At 51.4% G+C, this 18,146-nt stretch overlaps 3 protein-coding genes across 4 annotated transcripts; 1 reads left to right on the top strand and 2 right to left on the bottom strand.

Annotated features, from left to right (window-relative positions):
• Positions 1-684: 684 nt before the first annotated feature.
• LOC100908129 (histone-lysine N-methyltransferase NSD2) lies at positions 685-4,790 on the bottom strand. The gene is made up of 11 exons (XM_003743552.2): positions 4,698-4,790; positions 4,422-4,590; positions 4,094-4,277; positions 3,816-3,993; positions 3,547-3,685; positions 3,241-3,398; positions 2,946-3,062; positions 2,471-2,758; positions 1,941-2,360; positions 1,547-1,834; positions 685-1,413 (listed from the first exon to the last, which is right to left on the bottom strand). Exons 1-11 carry the CDS (start codon positions 4,788-4,790, stop codon positions 775-777), a joined length of 2,673 nt encoding a protein of 890 aa, XP_003743600.1. The 3' UTR covers positions 685-774.
• Positions 4,791-7,578: 2,788 nt separating this feature from the next.
• LOC100907990 (protein TRC8 homolog) lies at positions 7,579-13,514 on the top strand. The gene is made up of 4 exons (XM_003743551.2): positions 7,579-7,930; positions 10,897-11,107; positions 11,409-11,608; positions 11,732-13,514. The coding sequence occupies exons 2-4, from the start codon at positions 10,903-10,905 to the stop codon at positions 13,208-13,210; spliced, it is 1,884 nt and encodes a 627-aa protein (XP_003743599.1). The 5' UTR covers positions 7,579-7,930; positions 10,897-10,902; the 3' UTR covers positions 13,211-13,514.
• A 2,134-nt stretch (positions 13,515-15,648) lies between these two features.
• Kaz (E3 ubiquitin-protein transferase Katazuke) lies at positions 15,649-17,748 on the bottom strand. Of its 2 annotated transcripts, none has more exons than XM_018639632.1 (5): positions 17,262-17,748; positions 16,928-17,094; positions 16,601-16,837; positions 16,181-16,435; positions 15,649-16,099 (listed from the first exon to the last, which is right to left on the bottom strand). In XM_018639632.1, exons 1-5 carry the CDS (start codon positions 17,484-17,486, stop codon positions 15,805-15,807), a joined length of 1,179 nt encoding a protein of 392 aa, XP_018495148.1. In that variant the 5' UTR covers positions 17,487-17,748; the 3' UTR covers positions 15,649-15,804. The 2 variants fall into 2 exon arrangements, with proteins under 2 accessions (XP_018495148.1, XP_003743565.1); XM_003743517.2 differs by having other exon boundaries at positions 15,649-16,084.
• Positions 17,749-18,146: the final 398 nt, after the last annotated feature.

Raw genomic sequence — 18,146 nt, 5'->3', positions numbered from 1 at the left:
GGACTTCTGTGGAGTTCCGAATACTCCATGGGGCGATTCGGAAGTTTTCTGCAGGGCTGCGGGAGCTCTTTGAGGATTCGGGACGGGTTCTGACCCGACATCAGACGGCTTCCCATCTGTGAAAGTCGAGAAGAGTCCCTCGATGTCGTTCCGCGAAATATCTTGCACTTGGAGAATTTTCAGAATGTTCGATCTCGTAGCTCCACTTGTTCCCGATGCTGCCACAATCAGCGCAGTGTACGCCGCGAGCGGTGAAACGAGGACATTTTCGTCCGATCCTGTCGACGCGTTCGTGAGGAGACGAAAACCGAACGTGTTCACCGAGTCCCACATCTTGGGCTCTATCGTTTGAGCTGCACCGGAGAAATTCACAATTGATACCAGGGTCAGAACCCTCACGAAAAGCGAGAGCTCCATGCTTCGTATTGGGTACCTGCCCAGAATGAACTCGACAAGATTTGCAGAATGCGGCCGACAGAGCAGGGGAGACATAAGGACGTTGCTCGGATGCCGATCTCATTAATCCGATATCGACGAATCGGACTTCTCGGTCGTATCGTCTTTCGGAATTCCCAAGGAGTGAATCGCTGCTCATCGGAGACTCAAGAACGAGACGGTGAGCTCGACACACTTGACATGAACACTTATGATGTCAAGAGAGAACAATGCGGAGTCTCTTTCACGAATTATGAAATTGACTTAATTTATTATTATGAGACGAAAGATGGAAATACCGAACGGCTATGAGATCAGTCACCTCCCGACTCGGGAGACTCAAGGTGTGGGCGATTTTGACTGCTTCCGACTGATGCCAAGCGTACCCACACAATTGGATGCGTTGCACAAACAAATATTCTCGTTGACGTCCCGGCATTGCATGTTGTAATTGAAAGTGAGCTCCTCACCGGCTGCAATGTTCCGCTTGGCGAACAAGCCAACGCACAACTTATCGTTGACTGTCCACTTTTCTGTACGGAGATTCGGGTTACACGAGTGGTTGATGAAGCGCGCTTCGTTGCCGGCTGGTCCAGCGTCGATGATATAGTTCGCGTCCGCTTCCAAAAAGTAGACGTTCGGGTCACCGATCGCATGGAGTTGACTGAGTCTACGGTCACACTCTTTCGAGTCTATAATCTCTCCGATGTACTCTATGACAAAGTCGTCTTTCTTCAAATCCTCCACCGCCTGGAGACCCCAGCCTCGACCGTCCGGGGTCAGGAAGACTTTCGTAGCTCTGTAAGCACGTTCTTGGAACCTGCGGTTCTTGCATTTCTCCCGCTGAGCACAGTCGTCCGAACATTCGACGTAGACCGCTCGGTTCGTGCAAGTGAAGTCTACGCAAGGCGACGATACCTTGCAAGAGCAGGGATCGACGTCATGCAGTCGTCTCTTGCGACAACTCGCGCTCACCATCTGGAAATAATTTAATTCATCGTATAATTCGAGCACCGTCATATCATCAGTCGAGAAAGCGTTATCGAGAACTGATCGCGCTCGGACCACGAGGTCCGGGACTCTTATCTACACATTTCGGGCGTCAAGGTACCTTATTGGAGGAGATTTTACGGAACTTCGGCGGCTTCTTCTTGGAGTGGACGGCCTGAAGATTCAACTGGAACTCTTTGTACGCCGCTTTGGCGTCGTCGAGAGCTTTTGCGAAATATTGTCGTTTCTGATTGGCTTTGATTGTCGTATGAGCTCCGTTGTCCTCGAGGGTGTATGGGAACACTTTGGAAGGTGCGAGCCATCCGTATGATTGCGAATCTGGACAGCCGAAGAAGTAAACGGCTAGATCTGCAGCTTTGTGGGGTGCGTTCAAGCAGTTCTCGGGCATCTGTAAGCAACGCAGTTTGTCGCACTCGACCCCATAATCCAACTTGGAACGAGCTACTCCGGAGTATCAGCTCTGGGTTGCTTTCAAGCTTCGGGGGGATTCTCACCTCGCTAGGATGGAGGATTTTCACGGGCCACCACGGATGTGTGCCGATCTTCCCCCAACAGACCTGTCCAAACACCGGAAAGCGCCCTTCGACGCAGTCTGGACAGAACCAGGTTTTGCGCCGCTCCAATTTCCCCACGTCTTCGCTGGCGCATGCCGCATGAACCACCGCGGGACAGATGTCGCAGCAGATGAGGGATCCCGACTCGCGGCACACAAAACAATAGTTCAGATTGTTCGTCTTCTTCTGGGGTGGCGGAGCGTGCCTCAGGCACAGGATTTGATTGGGCGTGAGGAATTGCGATGACGCCGCAACGCAGATCTTCTCTTTATGATAAGTGACGGGACATTTGACGCAGTGGATCAGGTTCCCTCGACCCTTGCAGTACAAGCATACGTGTCTCGGACACTCCTGGATTGACTGCAACAAAAATTCGAACCCTGAGGTCTTCCATATTGCGCCCGGGTCTCGCTGGTTATCATCGAAAGGAAAGGCGACAAAAAAAAACGTATATCGAGACAGCTATGTACCTGCCGGTCTGGAGAAAATTTGCAGCGCAAAGCCATGTCTCGTATGCAGGACATGTGATAACGCCTTCGACAACATGTCGCGGGTATCGCGACGCAGTCTTCGATTTCCCGTTCACAAATCGCACATAGAGTCGATCGGCACTGTTCACAAAACACCGCGTGACCGTCATCGCCCGGACCTGCAGGCTGATTGAGGCATTCGGCGTGGAACGAATTCCCGCATTTACATGATTTTAGAGTTTCGGACGTACCGCCGACCAAGCAAGTCGAGCAGACGGCTTCGGACAGCTGCGAATGGAAACGGAGTTAGACTCGCGAGTAATATTCTTTTCGCGTAGGATCACCGGCGACCTTGATCTGTTCGATTGCAGATCGAATATCCCGGATTTCCACTCCTCCTGCTCCCGGCGGAGTCCGGAGCAATCGCGACAAGTGAGCATGCGAGACCTCCTGAGCAAAGTGAGCCCAATCTTACCTTTCCGTGCTCCACTTTCCTCGATATCGGTCGTTTCTTCAGAGTTTTCGGGACTTTCTTCTTCTTCGACACCTGACTAGATGCTCGTCCGCTGTTCGACTCCGAAGCGGGAGAAACCTTGAAAGAGGATCAGCTGAGAGTTGTTCGACTCCGACCCGATGCTTCTATTTCTTACTGCCGATTCCGAGGCCCTCATTCGCTGATTTTTCGGCAGAGGCTTTGGTCCGTCTGTATTGAATGGGAGTTCACAAGCATAATAAAGACTCAACATGGTTCAATTCGAGCCTGGTCTTACCGATCTCTTGGTTGCTGAGGATGCATCTCGCGTGGGTTTTTCCCTGGTCTGCTTGGTAATAAATTTTCTCTCCTTCGAATCCTTGCCGACCGTGGTCTCAGTATTAAGCCCGCCACGTTGTCTGGTTATTCTCGTCGATTCCGCCTTAGACTGAGAAGCTGTAGCAGAGGGAAAGAATATTTCAGATCGATTCCCATTGGCTTCATCCTACGAGTTTATGCTATCGTTCCTAGGAGACGACTTCTTGATCGGGGCTTCTTGAAGCAACAACTTAGGCGGGACAATATCGAAACAGAGGAAACCTACGGTGAAAGCGCTGCAAACGCTGCGAGGGCGAGAAATGTAAAGCGTTGTCTGCCTTGGACAAAGCGGCAACCCAATTCTTCTCCAGGCTTTCTCTTCCAGCGAGATTTATGCTGTAGAATTTCGCCAGTTCTTTCCGGATCTGCACCAAGGAATATGAGATCAACGACTTTGACGTATCGAATTACATCACCAAGAGCCGAAGTCGCAAGATAGGAGAATGGAAGCATAGGATGCGTTGTAAGTAAAATGAATAGAGTGCTCAATCTCACCTTGCTGGTTTGAAGTCTCAAAGCGGCTTCCACCGTCTCGAGGTACTTGTCTCTACCGGCGAACTCCAAAACTCTCTTGGGTCCATCCGTCCAGCCGAAAGTATCGGTGTTTCCGAAGAAACGTACGTGGAAAACTATGTATTTCGATTTTTGGCGAAAATATTCTCCGTTCTCGTCGCTGCAACGAGAGACCGACAGCGAGGCATTTCAAACTTGTTCGGGTATCCGCATGGCACAACAGGATAATAGTCACGATATGTCTCGGATCGACGACCTACCTGACAATCATGCAAGGCCAGAAAGGATGTTTTCCCATCTTGACCCAGAGCAGATCCCCCGGTACGTACGGGAGCGTACAGTCCGGATGAGGACCCTCTAATTCGGCTACAAGTGACTCGGTCGACCCACGTCCCGAGTCTTCGGACGTGGTCGACGCCTCCTTCACTGGTTTGCTCTCAGGTCCTGGAAAGACGCCGCGGTGATTTCGAGGGAACAGGAAGAAGCTCGGCGAGGTGAAGAGAAGAATCGAGCGGAAACCCGCTTCTCGAATATCATGTGGAGCTGTCCATGTTTCCTCGAAGGAAGCACTCCCTATTTCCTCTTTACCTGTTGCGACTATAAGTTCGGATGAAGTTCTGGTGGCGAGAGCCACCATCCGTGGTAGATCCGCCGCGCGGATGGCGTTCAGGTCCGTGACAGAATTCTCTTGGTTTTCGCAGCGGGCACCTTCGAGAGACTCCCGACGTCGTTTAAGCGGGGGAGCTTCGATTGTACACTGGAATATGTCATGTCGTAGTCAGTGGATCAAGCATAGAGGATGGAATACTCCCGCGGCACTTGAATTCATTTCAAGAGACGGCGTTTGTTACAGAGGCGACTCACCTCTTCCTCGGGGAATACGAGACATGGTTCTTCATTATGTGTTTGCCTGAACTTGTCTAACATCTTCCGAAGTATTTTCCCGCTCTTATCCATCTCTCCGACCACCGGAAGCTGCCGGCTGAGAGTCGCGGACTGAGATCTTCGTTTCCAGAGTATGTAGGTTCGACCTGCCAACAAGCGAGAGCAATCCCTCAGAATCCCACCACATCGAGATATTCCACGATGCCTGCGACGACGGGCTCGACTGCAATCGTCAGTCGCGATCCTGCGGCACCACGAATTCAGACCTCTTCCAGGTTCCGACTTGCCAAAACATGCCGGCACAGAATTTATCTGGGACCCGAAAGTCAGAGAATGGGTTCGAGTTGGGGATGATGAGACGGAAGCACTGCCGGAGGTCGAACCGTCATCGATTGACAGGCCACATTCTCTGCCGAACTCACCTGGTACGGTTCCACGGACTTCCGAATGAGTCTCCTCCCGGCGTTTCGGTCCGATGGTAGTCGGAGTCTCCTGATTTCCCACGAAGCGCCGATGCCGCTCCGGAACTCATATGAGCACCAATACTCCGGAGTTCCTGGGATATCTATCCGATGACAAATTCGGATAGAATCCGCTGGGGGTTTCAGCAACTCAAAACACACTCTTCGGACCCTCACCGAACGGTGATAGAGAGAAGTCCGCCAGAATGTCCAAGGTGTCTAGCTTTCGCGCCAAAACGCAGGCAGCCGCTAGATGTCGCCCGCGGCTCCCCGAAGGAACGGCAGCCATGACTACCCCGCGCGATATGGCTTCAGATATTCAAGCGCGACCTATGGTGAATATACTCCCGGAGTACCCGAGGGACGCGGAGATTTCCCTACTCTGAAAGGAAGGAAAGTCGAGATCCAGCATACGGGACGCGGTGGAATGGGATTCCGTTCAGCTCTTGAATTCGGGTTCCTCCTTCGACGAATTCCGAGAGTAGGGGCGCAAGTTGCAAGTCTCTATCGAGCGCAGGACGGGGGTGAAAGAGATCAATGTTCCCATCGGCGACTCTTCAAGGTTCATGGCAGGCGCTCGTGATCGAGTGTCCCTTGAATCTGATCTCGGAATCGGTTCTCACCCGTACGACTAGGATTCGTTTTTCCGTGGGCCCCGATCCCCCACGGAATTCCGCTCATCGTACCCCCATCTCCGATATCAGTCTATGGAAAACTGGAGTGCCTATTGGACGATTCCCGATTAGGTACATCGATCGACAGTAGGTAGGCGGCGGATATCGGAGAGAATGAGAGCTCCGATCCGCGGAAGACTGATATCTCGTTTTAGGTAGAGTTGGAACCCTTCTTCGAATGCATACCTGGACGGAAGTCCCATCAGAATCCCTCCATTCGTCTAGACTTCATGGAAAAGCGCGGAGGAACTATCGCAATGGCCGCGAAAGTCCTTCCTCAGTTATCGACGTCGCTTATTCCGGGTCCCTACGCCATAAAATCGCCAGCTCTAAAGAGCTGTGAACGATCGATCTGCACAGACATGAATTAAGGCTGTGATGAAACTTCTGAGATCGAGCTCACGCGATTGAGATCAGTGATCCGTGATCCCTGCCTTGCCAGGGAGGGACGGTTCAAGCGTCAATGCTCCCACCATTCGCGGGAACTGCAGAAGTTCTCCCGCGCAGCCGCCCGCAAACGCCAACGGGTGACCCTGCGGTAAACTCCGCGCGAACGAAGATCGATAGAGTTCAATCTCTTCGCCTTACGCGTACAATCTCCAAAATCAGTAATCAGGAATGATTCGACAAGGCTGGGGTAGGCAGACGTCATATCGTCTCACGGAGGTCAGACTCCTACACTCCAGGTAGACACCTCGAGCAATCACGTCCAATTAGCTATTAGAGCTCCGCGGAGGGAAACTGCGGCGGCAAGTCAGATTCTGAGATCACTCCATCGTAGGATCGGTTCGGGAAAGAGTGTTCAGACTCTCTACGGTTTCGCTGGTTTCCACGAAGCCACAAGCAATCCACGAGGTCGCCTATATACGCAGGGGTACACATCTGATAGGTGCGCAGAGATTCGCCAATACGATGAGAGAGAATTTCTTCTTGGAGCTCCGAGGAGATGGGTTGAAACATTTCCATGCCTGAATCACCCGTCAGAATATGCTTCCATTCATGTGGGATATCGGATCTCATCCGCGAGCTCCCAAGTCTGTGGAAGTTCCTGGGGTCACTGTTCCCGGTTTAAAGGATTCGCTCCGATGGTTCTCATTCGAAAAACCCATGGATATGAGAATATCGATGCATATGAATGAGACCATGTACATGTCAATGTCAATGTTCACGCGTAGTTCATGGGAACGTATCTGTAGAAATTCTGGAGCGAAGATCATCATCATGGGCTTCCGGTGAAGGTTGCCCATGTTTATCATCATTGGGCATGGCTCTGCCATCGCTGGTAGACAATGTTGGTCAGAGGGAATCAGGAAATACTGATAACGCCGCTTATAGAGGAGGACAACGGCATGGGTCGATACTTCATGGAATTATGAGACCGCGCTCCGACTTATAGACCCCGGCAGCTGCGAGCTTGCTTGCGTTCCGGCGGCATCATCAAGGAGCAGCAAAGCTTCCGAATTTCTGGGGGCACCCGAGAGATGCGACGACGCTCCGAGAGAGGCCCACCAGAGCTGCAACATGAAGGCCCCCGTTAAAACTGAGGATGACTCTCTCAGCTTTCGCATTCACTCAGAGAAAGGGCGAAGAATGCCTGTCGCATAACGGGGCATCGTCTTTCAGCAAAAATCATCATCACCAAGGCCTGGCGAACATTCGTCTGCAAGCTCTCATGAACAAACTTCACTACTTGTTTCGGAATATTTTATTACATCCCAACAGTTCACGCTACTCGCTCTCCTAAAGGGTGTTTGCTCGAGTGTTCCGTCCCTCTGGTTTGAAGGAAGATTGTTCTCTCGCTGCCGCGGAGCCACAAGTTCCTCTTCTCATTTCACGGACAGACAGCAAGTTGATCAGGCCGTAGCAGCAGTAGTGGCAGGTATTTTCTCACATACAAACACACAGGGAGAAAGATCCCTAGGACTCGGTCTGTGTGATATACGTGCACCGATCGGCCAGAGAAACCCGTAGCCAAAGTGAGAAGATGGCTCGTGTCTCTCCCGTGAGCTGAAGCGGACGGAGTTTCTCGACGAGTCCGTGGTCGTGGAATCTACGGAGAACAGCAAAGCACCCAAAGGTAAGCTTTGTCATCTTTGGTCAACAGCTGATGGTAGCCTTGGCATGAACTCCTTCGAGATGCCAATATGAGCGGTGGAAGGAACCGGAGAGTCCGAGGCGAGATTGGTTCCACATGTCGTTCCCGATAGCTCGAAAACGGGATGCCAGGTTGGCGCCTCGATGAAAGTTCTGATAGACCTTCGCCCCGCCGAGCATACTCGAAGTGATAAGAGTCACGAATTGCTACCCGGTCGATTCGCGTCGTGTTCCCGGGTCGTTGGAGTCTCTCTGTGAGCACGGTCGATCCTGTCTGTTTTGGACAGGGATTTTTCGAACGAGAGCCGAATGGTCCGATTCGCGGTTGTACGCCAGCTGGTGTTGTTCGATCGTTGGGCATTATGCCGCCAGGAAAGGTATAATTGGCTCCATTACCAGACAGGGGCTCAACTTCTTCGGGCATGCAGTTCTCTTGAGAACTCAGGGCTCAGGTGATGGATATTGGGTCTCGGACTCGCGTCGGAGAGGCGTCACGCGGAGTCTCGACTCCAAGAACGCGGTGAAACTTTTCCTAGGGATCGCCTGGACTCCCTCCGCAGGGTTCGAATAACGGCCCGTTCTCTGCCCTTCCGTGACAGAGTCTCCTTCCGGTTCTCCCAGACTAAACGTACGTCAGCTCGTTTCGAGGAATAACATGCCCTCATCTTGGGAAGAGAGCTCCTCGCGATGAATCCAGCTATGAATTCGGTGGGATATGTCGAGGAATCGCCAGACATTATCCGGAGTCGTCCTTTTCTCGGGATCCAACGTCTGTCTTGCATTCTTGCTTCTATGACGAGCCTCTGCAGCGAACACACATGGGCTCTCGCACGGTGAGACGCTTGAGGAGACGCGTGTTTCTTTTCTCGATAAGATGCCTGAGCTCCGTGATCGGAGAAATCCATTCGGAGGCGAAACGATCGAACGAGTCTCCGAGCAGTTTTCTGATTATAAATCGGAGCCTGGGACCGGATGGTTCGATAAGGACGCCCATCGGTGTCCAAGCTTATCTGGTGGAACTAGTGGACAACCGCTCAGTTCAGGACCAGGATGAAGACTCGATTCAGATTAGGCTCAACGAATATTCGAAAAAGATCTCCGAAAAAGTGCGATCGTCCTCGGATGTCTTTCGTCAAGATGACCAGGAGAGAGGACGCCCCATAAGGGATTCGCCACGCCGTGAATGGCGGGCTGGACCCTCGCAATCGATAAGCTCCAGACTTGGCGGGAATTTCGCCTGGGGTAGAGCCAATGATGATCAAAATCATCAGAGTTGAGGATATCGAATTCATTCCTCTCGTAGATAAGGACAGCTTACCATTGCGCAATCGGCTGCAAACGTGACGTAGCATGATTTTCTCGAACTATGATGTATCATGGTGCGGAGACGAATCGAGAAATCGAGACAATTACCGTGAATATCCTTATCGAAGGACGTGCCCGTCTATCTGTCGACCATTCAAAACCTGCCTGTTTATTGGAGACTGCCCGTCTATTCTTCCGTCCATCGACAGAGGATCGAGTCCAGCCGCTCATACTGGCACGCTACATTTATCATTCAAGAAGTACTATGGAAATTGGAGTTACTCGCTCAGGAAACGCGAGACAAGTTCTGCAATTTTCCGCTACTCGAAGTCTTACCCCGAAGAGTTCCCATCTATTGGACACTGCCCCTCTATCAGAGACTGTCTATTTCATCTATACTCTGAAAGCTGCCCGACTACCGGAAACTGCCCTTCTATCGGAATATATACGGTGCTTCAGTTCAGCGCGTTGAGATTGTCCCAGACTCCTTCGTTCGCGTAGCGACGGTATTGGAAGACTCAGCTGCCTCTTTAACTTTTGGACGTACCTGTAGATATTTCAGACGGCTCCTCTTCCCCAGGGGTGAACTACCCGTTCACGTGTGAAAATCCACAGGTCCCGGGCGAGGAAAATCGAGCGATGTGGGAGACTTGGAGAGACAGTCTCATCCAATTCGAGCTCACGATAAGCAACTTGTCACATTCGCTCGCCGAGTTCCTGAACCAGTACGAAAATCGAAAGCGGATCCAATCAGCCCTCACAGAAACGTCTCATCGCTTTCTCATGAGCTATTGCGGCATTTTTAGGAGCGCGAGAGTCAATAGCGGCTTACTGGAAGGCGCTACCAATTATCCTTGGTTCTCGTTAGAATTACGCAAGAACTTCTGCCGGGGTTCTGGTTCTGCAAGAGAACGCATCCATCATTGGCCCACCGCCGTTGAACAGATGAACGGACCTCCCCGAAACAGCGGGGGAGGGGAGTAGAGCGGCAAACACAAGTTAAACATTCTTTCAGTGAGCGCAGTTATTTGTTCCAACTTGGGTAATATCTTACAAGCCAGTCGAGATTTGTTCATCTGGTGCGAGATTGTCCTCGGCCCGCGGTTCCTCTACTGCTACTGTGTCATTGGATGGAAGCAGACTAGAGCTGCTTAGAGGGGATATTCTTCGTCAATTCATCTCCGGATTCCCAGAGCGTGAGTTCGGCGTTGAACCCTAGAAACGGAACTCAGATCGAGCACATTGGGGAGCATTCCCCGATCTGGAATGGAGCTCGAGTTTTTTTCCCCCTTGATCCCTCTCAGTACCTACAGACTCAAATCTATCTACACGCTTACCGGGCACAAGAGGCTGATTCATCGGAACTTGAGCTCACCGGGGCGCCGCGTTCCGTTTTCCAGCTTCTCATGCACGGAATCGGATTCCACTCAGTCATTCATGAATGCTTTTGTGATTCCCATACTTTTCCGACAAGGAAACGGAAGGACGTACGACCATACGAGAGACACCTTCGATGCGTTCGAAGGTGGCGGTAGCGCAGTGATTGCGTTGAACAACAGTGTTGCCGCGGTTCCGGATGAATCGAGTGGGTGATGGCGAAAGGCGATATCCACTGAAGTTTAATTAAAACATTTCTCTCTGCAGGGCGCGATGGCTGGCTGGCTACAGCAGCCGGCTAACGGCTTCTGCCAATGGAAGCCGCGAATTTGGAGTTTCGTAGGCGTGGCGATTCGGGTCCCTCCGCTCATTGTTATGGATCATCTTCTGGCGAAAGAATCTTCGGCCATTCCAGAAAATCAAGACATGTTCGAATCGTTGCGCGACAGTCTCATTGTGCTCGTGTTGCGCTCCCCATGTGAGTTTCCGATGCCGCCGACACTATGAACCTTCTTTTCCATGGACTTCAGCCCCTCCGACCCGCCATCGGGGAGGGGGGGCTTAAGCAGGCGGAAGTCGAGCTGGGGCGGTTGGAGCTCTCGCGGGGAAATCGAATCGCCCGAGGGGGCATTCCCGTACAGAAACTTATCTCGTATACTGAGCAGTGGATGGAGAGAAATTTCGTGTCTCGATGTTCGCCTGAAAATTCACATGAGTCCCCTCTTAATTCGCGGCTTCCGAATCCCCAGATCCAATAATGACGTTTCTCTCGATTTCAGTATTCCTCTCCGCATTCGTGGCGTTCATGTTAGGAACTCGTCAGTTACTAGAATTCTACTTATTTTTGTCATCGTTTGGAGTTCTCTTCTGGTCATACATTTCGAATAGAGAACTCGTCGAAACCGCGACAGCTCTCGCCGACCAGAACACTAGTGTACTATACGAGTGCTCGACCTTGAACACCGACATCCTAATCAAGGTAAGCCGAGGTTCCGATACTTGAAAATGAGAACAGATTATCCATATCGATTGTGCTTATGATACCCGTAATGAGAATGGGGCGAAATATATTGATCAGGAATAATCGTGAATACTCTTCCAGGTTCTAGGAAATTATGCGCTGCAGTGGGTCTGCGGGATCATGTTCCGTTTCTCCGCCCACCTCACTTCGTTGACCTGGCTGTTCTACCTGTGGCTGATTTTCATAGGACCCACAATTTTCACGATGTTCTCACCGATAGTCTCAAACAATGTGCTGATGTGGACGCCTCTCCTATCGGTCGTCGCAGCTCATTTAGTCTTGATCTACGGCGCCCTCTCCAATCTGAAATCTCTGACCGCGTACGCGGTGGATACTTTGAATTGGGTGAAAGCCGTCTACGGGAACGACGGTTTCGTTGTTCTTCTCAAGTCCCAGTGGACGAGGCTCAACGTCCCATCGGTCCTGAGGTTGTTCTGCGTTTGTCGAATGATTGGACACGCTTCTGTTATGATTGCGGACGCGCACGCTGCCGACACGCCGGTTTCGTGGGTCGCCCTGGCCGAGGACCTCTTAGTACGCGGCTGCAACACAACCTTGTCAGTAATGGGGGTAACGAGTTTGTTTGGAATGGTAGTCCACTACATCACGATGGCTGTGCAAGCTTTCCTGCAGAAAGACGACGTGGAAGAACAGATGGGCACCGTATCGTCAATGTTGTTCTTCATCCTAGCAATGCAGTCCGGCCTGCCGGGCATGAACCCTGAGAGCAGAATCTTCCGTCTCTACCAGAACGTCTGCCTTATCCTGACAGCCATGCTTCACTACACTCATTCGATGATTAACTCGCTTCTCCAATTACTGGGAGCTTCCCTTAATTCACCTCTGGAAAAACACGTGCGCGCCCTTCTGGGCTGTGTTTTCATCGTTATGTCGTCCGTGGGTCTGATGTATTTCACGTGGTCTCGACACGACATGAGCTCTTGGCTCGTTGCCCTGAGCTGTTTCAGCGCGGAGCTCATAACGAAAGTGGCCGTGTCCCTCGTCATTTACGTCCTGTTCATGATCGACGCGCGACGAGACGGCTCGTGGGAACCGTTCGACGACTATTTGTACACAGCGCGCGCTGTCAACTCGTGCCTTGAATTATTTTTCGCCACACTGTTAGTTCTAAACGGTGTGTGGATTTTCTTCTTCGAGGAAAGTGGAACGATCCGCGCTTTCATGATTGTTTTCCATGGCTACTTCAACGTCTGGTCGCAGGCCAAGCAGAGCTGGACGAACAGCGTACGACGCCAAGAAGCCAGTCGACGTCTCGCCGAGTTCCGAAGGGCGACCCCAGAGGAACTGAATCGTTTGAATGACGTTTGCGCCATCTGCCACCATGAAATGGAAATCGCTATCGTGACCGATTGCGAGCATTTCTATCACGTAACCTGTTTGCGCAGATGGCTCTTCATGCAGAACCATTGTCCCATCTGCCACAGCGAGTTCGATTGTCGGAAAAAACGTGAGCAGACATACGAGCAGGATTTCGCTCAAGAAGACGAGGGAGGTTTGTTCACACCTCCTCAGCCCGAAAACGTGCGGCGACGCTACTGAGACACGCTGAGCTCACTCAGAACTCAGGAGCGGGGAACTCTGCCCCAGGCGCGATCGGAGACGACGCAAGGCTAGCGAGGTCTGAGCTGGAACTCTTCCATTTGAAATGCTCAGCGCTCGAGCTGAATAATTGTTTATTGCCGAGATCGAGTCTGAACCCATCTAGATGCGATCTGAACCTCCCAAATTCAAAAAATTCAGAAATGGAACCACAGATGTACGAAGCACACAGTGCCGTCACAGGCTCGCGGTAATTTTCCACAGAAAGTAGTAGACACCGATTCGATTGAGGGGTTGGTGACGGTGTCTCCGAGTGGTAATTTTGCTTGAACAAAAACTTAGGAGAGGCTAGTCCGATTCCCAGATGTTCTCCAGTCGGATTCCAAGGTAGAACGGGGAACGCGAAAAATCAGGTCGAGGCAGCGGACAGAACGGAAAAAACTGGAAGATTCGGCTTTGCAGCTTCAGTCGATCTACTGACTATGATAAGCAGCCAGGAGGATTGTGCAGGGGGAAATTGTGCGCTCTATTGGAAGAGTTACAGATCTGCTGCGGCCCGATCGAGGCACATGCATTGTCACGGATAGTATATTTTGCTACGATGGAAAATCTCTGCGGGGACTCGACGATTATCTGAGAGGCGATCGTGCGGAGGAAGTGGTCCCGTGCGTCGTCGAATCAGCTACAGAAATGCTGTTCCGGATGTAACTCTGTACAATAAGGAAACTGTATATACCCGCATCCAAGAACACACTAGACGTCGTCTCCCCGAGTTTGGAGCTGCTTTCGTGAAATCAAGCAATTTTAGAAACCTAGGCTCCACCTTGTGTATTTTTATAAGCAGCGATGCCTGTGAATGCAGTGAGATTATCATTCCGGAGGGCCCAAGTGAATAAAACGTTGGAAATGATGCATGAATCCGAAAAGACTGCATTCCCTTCTTCTTTGGTAGTATGGGTTGAAGTGGGTCGAGATTTTGATCCTGAAACTAATGTGGTTCACTGCACATGATGGATATAGTTTCGCGTCTTGCTCTCACATGCTTCGTGATCTTTAGGTGTGCTTTTTTACCGTATGGTCCGCCAGTCGCTATAACTGAGTCCGGATTCACGACTCCGCTCGCATTTCGCTCCAGCCGTCTCGTGGAGTCGGGGAGACATCTTCTCTGATCGGACAAAACCGTTCGAAGCCCTGATGCAACGAGATCAGCGTTGATCAGAAGCACCGGGGTGTCTTCGGGGAGGTCCACCGACTCTCTCCCGCAGCGTCGGCAGGTGACCGCGAGATCTGCGGACCGCGCTATTTCGTCCGAGATATTGGAAGCTCATTGATGAAGCGCATTTATCAGCATTCAATCAGACACTGAGGGCCCGGGGTCGCGACCGGGGCCGCTTCTCGCAGTCGGGCTCACCATTCCGGAAGCCTGAACCTATTTGCTCTCATTGATGATCGCTGTTCTCGCACTCCAATTTGGCTAGGACGTCTCAGTTCCCCGTGAAAATCATTGGGACCATCAATCATCGGAGCATCACTGGCGGCTGGCGGGGCCCGGATTTTCTACTGAGGCGCAGTGGAATATTCTTCGAGCGGGAGGAAGAGAGACGCTCTGAACTCCAATTCGTTAAGTAGAAGGCCCCCCGCGGCTAAGCCGCCGCGAGACCTGCCCGAATCGGCTCGGCCTCACGAAATATACAGAAAATAATTTCCGCGACGAAGTTCGCCCGCTGACTACTGATCCGACACTCCTCAACCTGAGACCACTAGCCCGAATACCGATGTACGGGACGATCGAGACGCTCTGGAAATACCCCCACAGTACGGCTCAAATATGTAATGCCCCAGGTCACTCGACGAGCATCTCCCGGGAAACGAAGGTTGAATGAGAGAATGAATTGAAACTCGGAACCCTTCGTGGCGACATCGCAACACTGCGAGTAGACGCACGGTGTGTCTCGAGTGGTGCAACCTCAACTGCTCTCCATGAAATCAATGCTCATACGAGATTGTACGATTAGTGCTTGTGGGAACTTGAGGTTTCGGTGATCCTTCCCGAGTTTGGCCACCGCACGCCCTCGAACAAGAGGTCCCCATCCCTCTCAATGAGTCACTTGATTTATCCTGGGGTCACGGCGATCCGCAAGACGTTGAGAGCCTGATTCGGGGTCTGAGTGAGGCTCTGGAGCTCCACAAGTGCCCATCAAAGTTTCTGGGTACGTTCCCGTCATCCTCCAGCACCGAGTCTTATGTATGGAGTACAGCGAATTTCGTCGGTAAACTTACGCGTCGGTAAAATACGCGGAGCGCCGTCCTCCGTTGTGAGCAGGCTCGCCTCGTAATCTCCGACTGCTCCTCTCATTCTGCGGAAGCCCCACGACGTCTAGGATGAGCGACCGTTCCCCTCGCTTGTAGCCGTTAAGAAAAAAGGCCATTAGTTATCGCTGAAGATGGTTTATTTGCAATTTTCGTGGCCGAGCATAGACTCGATTACGACGACATATGTATGTATATTTATTCCCCTCGATGAACCCGCTAACAATCCCTCACAGTGTAAGCGCTCCGATTGGAAACCTAAGTTGAGTACATGCGGCACACATTTACATCACGAAAACTTTTTCGCATTCCTTAATGTCGTAAATTTCTCCAGTTCGAGGACAGCTAACTTTGCCGCGATTCGCATTAGCCATCTGCTTGAGAGCGATTTCGCCGTAGACGAAGCCATTCGGCAACATCATTGGCACGTTATTCTCGTTCAGCGGATCACCGGACAAGAAACAGATCAGTCGAGACTGTGCGCAGTGTGCGAAAGGTAACGGTTGCGCTAAAATGTTGAGGTGCTTGTAGCACACGGGACAGTCTGGATTCGCGGAGTCTTGCCTGAAGAAAGACGACCTTACGTTACTGGGAGGGTGAGCGGCTCCGGATGTCGAGACGTGAAAACCATCCGAACAGAATTAACGTATTCCGACTTACCGGTAACACTGCGGGGTTTTGAGTGCTGACAGCCCTGCTTGGAGGGTGACACTGAACACGCTCATGCTGCTCAGCTGGTACAGGCGGTAGTTTTCGAAACGGAACTGCTCTACCAATTTCTTCCAGCGGTTCGGATCCAGGAGCTCCTTGTAAGGGGACAGCATAGTATTGGGTGAAAGGGCAAGAAGCATCATTACCTGCTGAACCTCACGGACTTGATCCTCATCGATCGCAGAAAAGTGCTTCCGCGCATGCCTGGAATGGAACACGTTTCCCTCATTACTCCGACGCAAGATCCACTATGTCTGTCCGAACAATCAATCATAGATCGATTCGCTTTGAGAGGGGGATTGAGAGAATCTGACCAATTTCTCAATTCCGGAAGTGGGATTGAAGATCTCGTGATCCGCGAGTACTCACTTTACAGCTTCGAAATTCTTTCCCTTCCGAACCAACTCGATAAACTCCTGTTGGCGCAGATTGAACTCCAAACTGCTTTTGAGTTTACGAAGTTTCGATTTGTTATCGTAACACCATGCCAGGCAACTTGCGGTATCTTTCCGCTTTAGTGATTCCTCGACCTCACGGGAGACCAGGAATACTTCAATATTTGTCAACGAGCGGATATCGCATCGGTCTGCTAGCTTCAATGCGGTTCTGTGGGAGAATTCGATAAAATATGGAAGTCAGAATCCTCTCGAATTGATTGTGCATAAGAGGGAATGAAATTCCTTGGCATCAACTCACTCGTAATATCCCGCTCGGAGGAAATGTTCGACAAGCATTCGGTCGACACGTTTTCTGGCCCATTCTTCATTCTCTCTTCTGTCGTGGTTGGCACCCTCTTTCAGGTGTTCGAGCCTTCGTTTGCAGAGTAGCGCTATATCTACTTCTTCGGAGAGACTCTCGTCGGCCTGGAGGAAACATATACGAGTCAACAAATCGGCTTATGAACGAGAGATATATTCACGCATTTGAATTCTCCAAATTTTTGATTTCTCCAAAGCGAAGTAGACATGAGGAAACCGCCCGGATCCCTGGATAAAGGACGCGGAAAAACATCGGAAGAAATTGTTCTTACTTTTCTTTTTAGGATGTTGAGCTTCTCAACGACCGAGCCGAGCAGCAGTTTGATTTCACCTGCTTTCGCCGCACCGGAGCTGATGCCTTTCTCGAGATCCGCGGTCGCATTTGTGACATGACTGACTTCTCGGTCTATATTCTTCTGGGCTGCACGGAATTGTTTGTTCAGTATCTCGTAGGGCACTTTCAATGTCGGGTACTCCAACGCCTTGATGTCCGACATGATGCGGCCGCAGCGCGACCCCCGACTCTGCGTCACGAAGCCGTGAGGGGGAACCTGCTGAACCTAGTGCTCTTCCGACGCCGAGGACAAGCACTCACAGTCTCATGGGATCACTTCCCCCTTTTCTCGTCCTTTCTCGCCTAGGTTTCGATCTTCCCACCAGCGAATCACAGAAACCAACTCTCAGCAGAGCAGGCCTACGACGCGACGACTCCTCGGAGGGAACTGCGTCGACTCCACAGACAACAACTTAATGTTTCGTTTCGTTGGTCCAGACGATCAGCTGTTGCTGATGATGATTTAGACACTGTTGTTAACAGTAACGGGAATGTCTGGGATCGGGAGTATTCGATCTCGATCGCTGCTCCAGACGGTGCTCAGACGGGATCTGCAGTAGGCTTCGAGAGCCCTTCACACATTTTCGACGGCTCCAGGAAAGGGACGCAGCTTCATCGACTGACCCTGGGATGTAGCGATGGATGTAGCATCTGTTTCACACAGACCTCCGTATCAGCGGGTGCTGTATCCACGGTCAGGAGGGACTGATAGAAGAACTTTCCCCAAAATTCTGAGACATTTCATGAAGGATGGCGTTCCGTGAGCCAGGGGCTCTGCGACGTCCTTCGCTATTGGAAACCGAGTCCGAAACTACGTTCTGGG

Source organism: Galendromus occidentalis, unplaced genomic scaffold (assembly GCF_000255335.2).
Source record: "Galendromus occidentalis unplaced genomic scaffold, Mocc_1.1 scf7180000077448, whole genome shotgun sequence".
Lineage (NCBI taxonomy): Eukaryota > Metazoa > Arthropoda > Arachnida > Mesostigmata > Phytoseiidae > Galendromus > Galendromus occidentalis.
Note: the sequence above shows the minus strand (reverse complement) of the source record. Positions and strands in the feature narration are given on the sequence as shown.